This window comes from Cervus elaphus, chromosome 1 (genome assembly GCF_910594005.1).
Source record: "Cervus elaphus chromosome 1, mCerEla1.1, whole genome shotgun sequence".
NCBI lineage: Eukaryota > Metazoa > Chordata > Mammalia > Artiodactyla > Cervidae > Cervus > Cervus elaphus.
Genome location: NC_057815.1, coordinates 91851424 through 91858941, shown reverse-complemented (window position 1 = coordinate 91858941; position 7518 = coordinate 91851424). Strand labels below are relative to the sequence as shown.

The 7518-nt window shown below is 36.8% G+C and overlaps 1 protein-coding gene across 1 annotated transcript; it reads right to left on the bottom strand.

The window, feature by feature from the left end:
* Positions 1-2876: 2876 nt before the first annotated feature.
* LOC122699932 (olfactory receptor 5G3-like) lies at positions 2877-3821 on the bottom strand. The gene has a single exon (XM_043912402.1). It carries the CDS (start codon positions 3819-3821, stop codon positions 2877-2879), a length of 945 nt encoding a protein of 314 aa, XP_043768337.1.
* Positions 3822-7518: the final 3697 nt, after the last annotated feature.

The following is a 7518-nucleotide window of genomic DNA, read 5'->3' as shown; positions in this document are numbered from 1 at the left end:
AAATTGGAGATACCAAGGGAACATTTCATACAAAGATAGGCACAATAAAAGACAAAATAGCAAGAACCTAACAGGAACAGAAGAGATTAAGAAAGCTGGCAAGAATACAAAGAAGAACTATACCAAAAAACCCAGTTAACCACAATGATGTGGGCGCTTATTGAGAGCCAGACATCCTAGAGTGTGAAGTCAAGTTGGCCTTAGGAAGCATTGCTATGAATAAAGCTGTTGGAGGTGATGGAATTCCAGCTGAGCTATTTAAAAATCTTAAAAGATGATGCTTTTAAAGTGTTGCACTCATTATACCAGCACATTTAGAAAACTCAGCAGTGGCCACTGGACTGGATAAGTTCAGTTTTCATTCCAGTCCCAAAGAAAGGCAATGCCAAAGAATGTTCAAATTACCATACAATTGCACTCATTTCACATGCCAGCAAGATTATGTTCTAAATCCTTCAAGTTAAGCTTCAGCAGTATGTGAACCAAGAACTTCCATATGTTCAAGATGGATTTAGAAAAGGCAGAGGAACCAGAGATCAAATTGCCAACATCTATTGGATCATAGAAAAAGTAAGGGAATTCCAGAAAAACATGTGCTTCATTGACTATGCTAAAGCCTTTGACTGTGTGGATAACAACAAAGTGTGGAATATTCTTAATGAAATGGTAATACCAGACCTCATTACCTGCCTCCTGAGAAATCCGTATGTAGTCAAGAAGCAACAGCTAGAAGTGGACGTGAAACAACGAACTGGTTCAAAATTGGGAAAAGAGTCAAGGCTGTATGTTGACACCCTATTTATTTAACTTATATGAAAAGCACATCATGGGAAATGTCAGACTGGATGAATCACAAGATGAATCAAGATTGCTGGGAGAAATATCAGCAACCTCAGATATGCAGGTGATATTACATTAATGACAGAAAATGAAGAGGAACTAAAGAGCCTTTTGGATAAAGGTGGAAGAAGAGTGGAAAAGCTGGCTTAAAAATCAACATTCCAAAAATGAAGATCATGGCATCTGGTCCTATCACTTCATGGTGAATAGATGGGGAAAACATGGAAGCAGTGTCAGATTTCATTTTCTTGGGCTCTAAAATCAATACGGATGGTGACTGCAGCCATGAAACTAAAAGAAGCTTGCTCCTTGTAAGAATAGCTATGACAAACCTTGGCAATGTATTAAAAAGCAGAGACATCAATTTGCGAACAAAGGTCTGTATAGTCAAAGCTATGGTTTTTCCAGTCGTCATGTAAGGATGTTGTGAGAGTTGGACCATAAAGAAGGCTGAGCACTGAAGAACTGATGCTTTTGAACTGTGGTGTTGGAGAAGACTCTTGAGAATCCCTTGGACTGCAAGGAGATCAAACCTGTCAATCCTAAAGGAAATCAATCCTGGATATTCATTGGAAGGACTGATGCTGAAGCTGAAACTCCAATACTTTGGCCACCTGATGCAAAAAACTGACTCATTGGAAAAGAACCTGATTCTGGGAAAGATTGAAGGCAGGAGGAGAAGAGGGTGACAGAGGATGAGATGGTTGGATGGCATTGATGGACTTGAGTTTGAGCAAACTCAGGGAGGTAGTGAAGGACAGTGGAGCCTAGCATGATGCAGTTCTTGGGATCGCAAACAGTTGGATGCAATTTAGTGACTGAACACCACCGACAACTGTGTATGAGGAAGAGCTCTCCTTTCCTACCTCCAACGCCATTCCCATTGAAATAACCGTTGTCAGTAGCTTATTATGTATTGTTTATAATTTTCCCTATGCTCACTTACACCTAACACATACATATACATTTTATTCATTACATAGGTTTTGCCCTTTTCCTTAATGACCAGCGCTATCATTGATATTCAACCCGATTTTTTTCTAAACTAGCAGTAGCGTGCATGCAATAGGTCTCTCCAATTCAATCCATCGATACCTAATTCAGTCTTTATTTGCTGCACAAAATTACACTGAAAAATATGTACTTTTCTTCAACAATTAGTATTCAAGTGATTTATTTTATTCGCCATAACATGTAGCGCTTAAATACGTGCAATATTATGTTTTGGCATTTATATTTCTGTAGTTTAGATTTCTATAAAGGGATCTCTCAGTCAAAAGCCATATAAATGTATCCTTTTAAATGAAAACTACCAAATGGCCTTGTGGAAATAGTGGAGTAGTTTCTTACTGCCAGTAGAAAATAATGAATGTATCAGTACATACCAAATAAAAATTCCTCTTCCGTCAGTGGAATAGAATGAAACTACTAACATTTCACCTGCATTGAAAGGCACTGCGTTGGCATTTTAATTTTATTTCATTTACTTGACCAATCATGATGCTGAACATTGTCTCCATGCACCTTTGGCAATTTGCATTTCCATCTTTGTAAAATGCCTATTCATTTAGTTGACAATTACCTATTGTTTTTCTCATTGTGTATTTTAGACTGTTCTTTGAATATTAGGGATATTATCCCACTCTTTGTTACAGGAGCACAAAAAATTTCTCTCTTTTTTATTTGATTTTTAATATTGTTTGTCATACTTTAAGCTTTCCATTATAACTTCTATTTTTCATGTCCAGACTAAACATGATTCACAGATGCATGACTGTGCAGTATTCCCCTGAGTTCTCTTCTGGTATATTTACACCTTTATATTCTCACTCCATCTCTATATTATTTTAAAGCCACTCTCATGTCACAGAGAAGAAGATTGAAGCAGAAAATTATTAAAGAACTGCTCCATTTTTCAGATTATCTTGAAGAGACAGAGCCAGGACTCACATGAAGTTTCAGATTTCCAGGCTAGTGTTCTTTTTAATAAGCGTTCCTTACCAATATCTATGATACAATACAAGTAGAGTTCTACTTTACCTAGCTACTAAGCAACTTTTCCTTTCAAGTTTCATACTGAATGCAGTTTTCACCTCTTTGTTCCTCAAGCTGTAGATGAGGGGGTTCAACATGGGGATCATCACAGTGTAAAAGAGAGAAATCACTTTATTGATATCTAGGGAGGAACTTGAGCTGGGTCGAACATAATTGAAGAAAAGAGTCCCATATAGGATGGAGACAGCTGCCAGGTGAGAAGAACAAGTAGAGAAAGCTTTCCTCCTCCCATCAGCAGTCTGGATCCTCAGGATGGCCACCAGGATGCAAACATAGGAGATCATGATGATCAGGCCACTGAGCACTCCTATTGCTCCAGCCAAGGTGAAAAGCACCAACTTATTGATCTGGGTGTCTGCACACGCAAGGGGAAGCAGTGGTGAAATATCACAGAAAAAGTGATTGACCACATTTGGACCACAGAAGGGTAAGCAAAAAGTGAGAATCATATGGGTCATGGTGCTTACAAGGGCCACAGCATAAGGGCCTATAACCAGCTGCACACAGACCCTCTGGGACATAATGAGTGTGTACAACAAAGGCTTGCAGATGGCCATATACTGATCATAGGCCATGGAAGCCAGCAGGAAACATTCAGTGGCCACAAAAAGACCAAAGGAAAACATCTGTGCAGCACAACCCATGAAGGAGATGCTTCTTTGATTTGCAAAGATATCACACAGCATCTTGGGGGCAATGGAAGAAGAGGAACACAAGTCTACAAAGGACAAGTGACTAAGAAAAAAATACATGGGCATGTGGAGTCTGGGATCAATCCATATGAGAGTGATCATCTCCAAGTTACCACCCAGAGTGGCAAGATAGACAAAAAGAAGAAAGAAAAAGAGGACAATCTGCAGATAGAGATGATCTGTGAGGCCCAAGAAAAGAAATTCAGTCACTGCTGTCTGATTCTGATCTTCCATTGGTCATCTGCAATCTGTTATAAGAAAGAATTTCATATCAATGTATGGCAAAAACCACTACAATATTGTAAAGTAATTAGCCTCCAACTAATATAAATAAATGAAAAAAATGAAAAACAAAAAAGAAAGATTTTTTGATGAAAAATAATCATTGAGTTACAAAGAACATATTAAGCCAATGAAAGGTTCTGTTAGATAGGTCTACAGTAGACAATTACTGAAACACCGTGGAACTAGAAAATAATATTCCCAGATTCTAGTTTGGGCTTCCCAGTTGGTGCAGTGGTAAAGAGTCCATCTGCCAATGCAGGAGACACTAGAGACGTGGGTTCCATCCCTGGGTCATGAAGAACCCCTGGAGTAGGAAATGGCAACCTGTCCCAGGATACTTGCCTGGAAAATCCCAAGGGCAGAGGAGCCTGATGGGCTAGAGTATGGGGTCGCAAAAGTCAGACATGACTGAACGACTGAGCACACACACAGATACTAGATCATGGCAGTTTGTGCAAAGATCCTGTGTAAACTCGGGCGATTCACCATAAATCTCTACTGTTTGCCACAAAGAGTCCAAGCCTGTAATCTAAAAATCTTTCAAGTTACAAATTTGTATATGAACTACCTTTCATGTTTCATCTTATTGCATGACTGGATATAAAACCCCAGCTAGAAAAACCTTGCTAGGAATACCATAAGATCAATGAGATATTCAGATCCTAACATATGACATCTGAGAAATGCAAGACAGGGAATTTTTTTTATCTTAATGATCACAACCATCCTAATATTTTTAACACACAATTCACATATGTGTTTATCAGTGTATTCCCTACTACCATTTATACAAAGGTGTGGAAAGGGTAATATACACAAATAACAGAGGTTACTCATCTAAAAGAATATGACCCATGGAAGGAATGAGGATGCCTTGCCTGTAATATCAAATGATCTGGCATCATTGGACAGCAAGTTGTCATGGAAACTATATAAATAATTTAGCCTCTCTGCACCAAAATAATGGAGAATTATTTTATATAATATCTCATATTTCATATAAACTTCTTTTAGGGCATTTACCCTGAAATCTACCAGGCAATATCAATTATGGTACTGATATATGTAAAGTACCAAATGCATGAGACTTTATGCATGAAATCCGTTCAAGAATATGTTACTTTCTGATTCATTAAGGAATTAGGAATCAAACTGTTTAAAATTCCTACAAGAAGATCACTATGTAGGGTAATTTGTATGAAAAATACCTTGTTTTAAATAACATTTATTATCACTACAGTGATAAATAAATGCAATAAACTATTCTTGAATTATATAATAGTTATATGTAGAGCTTGATAAATGAAAAATAAGTGACTTGATTTATGATTTTCTGCTAATCCTAAGGTGGAGTATATTTTCAGCAGTCACAGAGATATTTCTCAGCATAGGTTAAGAGCATTATCCATTGCATTAAATGCTTTTGTTTTGTTAAAATTTTAGTCCAAGAACTTTTTAGTTATTTGAATGTGAGTAAATTTAGGTCTTTTATAAAGCAAGGAAGATGGTCTTTATGACAGTTTCACAGCTAACATTCTGTGACTTTAGAATTCTTTATGGACTTTGTAGTATCTGTATATTACACAGAAATAAACAAGAAAATAAGATCTGAAAAAGTCACAGAAAACAGTTACTTTGCCTGTTTAAGGAAGTGAATAAAATGCCAGTCTGCTCTCTTTAAAAGAGAACTTGGTCTGGAAGGGTAACATTCCCAAAGTTCAAACGCAGCCTGAAGCTTTTCCATCATACTTCAAAAACATCATATTATCCAGAAAGCAAAGTACTCACTTCCTTAAGGATATTCTTTATGTAGGTCCTTTGACTGCTGCAAGGAAATAACCATTTTCTATATATAAGGATAGAATATTCAATTTCCTTCATGGTGGCAACTTTTTCTAAGAGGCATGACTTTCCAGTACTTGGTGAAGAAGATAAATCCATCATCTTGAACATTCTAGGAGAAAAGAGATTCTCTTTGACCTGCACATTGATTCACATACTGCATAGAATAAGATACTCTCCCTTGGGAGTTTACAGTAATTTAGAGCCAGGTCCCCAAAGATCTAAAGCCACAAGAGTTTACACCTGCAGTCACAAAATTAACATGATCACAGAGGCATCTGGACCAAGTGTTTTTTTCCTGTCTTCCCTGGAAAGAAGATGCCTAAGAAAACAGTGTATGTTTTTCCCCCTTTTGGATCCTCCCAAACAAGAGCTCTCTTTTCTAGCAGGGAGGAGGGACCCATTGGTCACCCAGCACCAGTGCTGCCAGGTTTGCTATCTGGTTCTAGAGCCACCCTGCCTGGGTGTGAATCTTCATGTCATCATTTACTGTCACTCTGAGCAAGCTTTAAATCTCTCTGTGCCTCATTCTCTTAATGTATAAAGTAAACAAAGATGGTTTCTAGCTCACAAAGATGTTGGAAGCACTTAATGAAGCAAAACGTTAAAAGAATTAAAAACAAGGTCCAGCATAGAATCAGTGTTCACTCGTCATTTACTATCATAAGGGAACTATAAGACTATTTAGGAGACAATATCTAGATATAAAAGTAAGACACCAGTTCAAAGTAGCATGTTCTTCTCTCTAGACAAAAGATGAAAAAACAGTCTCTGAATTTGAAAGGAGGACAGGTCACTGTAGCAGTAAAAAAGGAAATTTTCAAAAAAGAAGTTGGTCTGAAAGCACAGTTTAGATATACTGAAGTTAAGAGCAAAGACATTCCAGTCAGTGCTGATGAGTTGATCAGAAGCAGGGAGGCAAGAACAAAGGCAAGAAGTTTGTTTTGCACAAGATTGTTGCAGAAGAGAGAGAAGAACATGCAGAGTCTGATGCCATTGAGTGAATTATCTAAATCACCACTTCTCTGAGAATCCTAATTGCTTATCCCCCTCAACAAGGCCAGATATCACTCCCATAACACTTCACTGTTAGCTCATTTATGAGTCCTCTTAAGTATCTAACTCAGAAGGCTGTCAATAATTGTGTTCTGTACATATTTGTTGAATTTGTGGGAATAAACCTATAAAATCTGTATATTCATAACAGTTCATGTTTTGCAATTAAAATTATGCTATATCCTTTTTAAATTGGAGGATAATTGCTTTATAATGCTGTGTTTGTTTATGCTTTGCAACAACGTGAATCAGCTATAAGTATACATACTTATGCTATAATTAAAGATACCGATGGAAAAATACTTGTTATTTTTCTTTAAATGATTTAAAATCAATGAGGAAGCAATGAAAACAGATTTTTAAAAATAGAGAATGACAGTACATTAAATCAACCAAAAAAGGAATATGAACAATAACAGAAAGTATTCAATTAATTAAAAAATTATTGGAAAATCCTTGCTTGTCACATTAAAATAAAAGTAATATCTCTTCTGTGGAATAGCAAGTTTAAAAAAAGAAATAGCAAAATGATATCAGGCAATGCAAGGTGAGCTGGCTGAGCCCAAGAAAGAAAATTATATGCCAATTTTTAGTTACATGAAACAAAACCAAAAAAGGAGCATAGATGCTTCTGAAAGCAATCATGGAAGACACATAAGATCTCTATGGAGAAAGAATGTACAAAGTGTCTTGAAGGAAAAAAACATAAATTAAATAGCTCATGGTTTATTCTAGTAAAGTGTGTGGG

What these genes read in the sequence shown, in the direction of transcription:
- LOC122699932 (XM_043912402.1), bottom strand. Translation starts at nt 3,821, where the DNA reads ATGGAAGATCAGAATCAGACAGCAGTGACTGAATTTCTTTTCTTGGGC.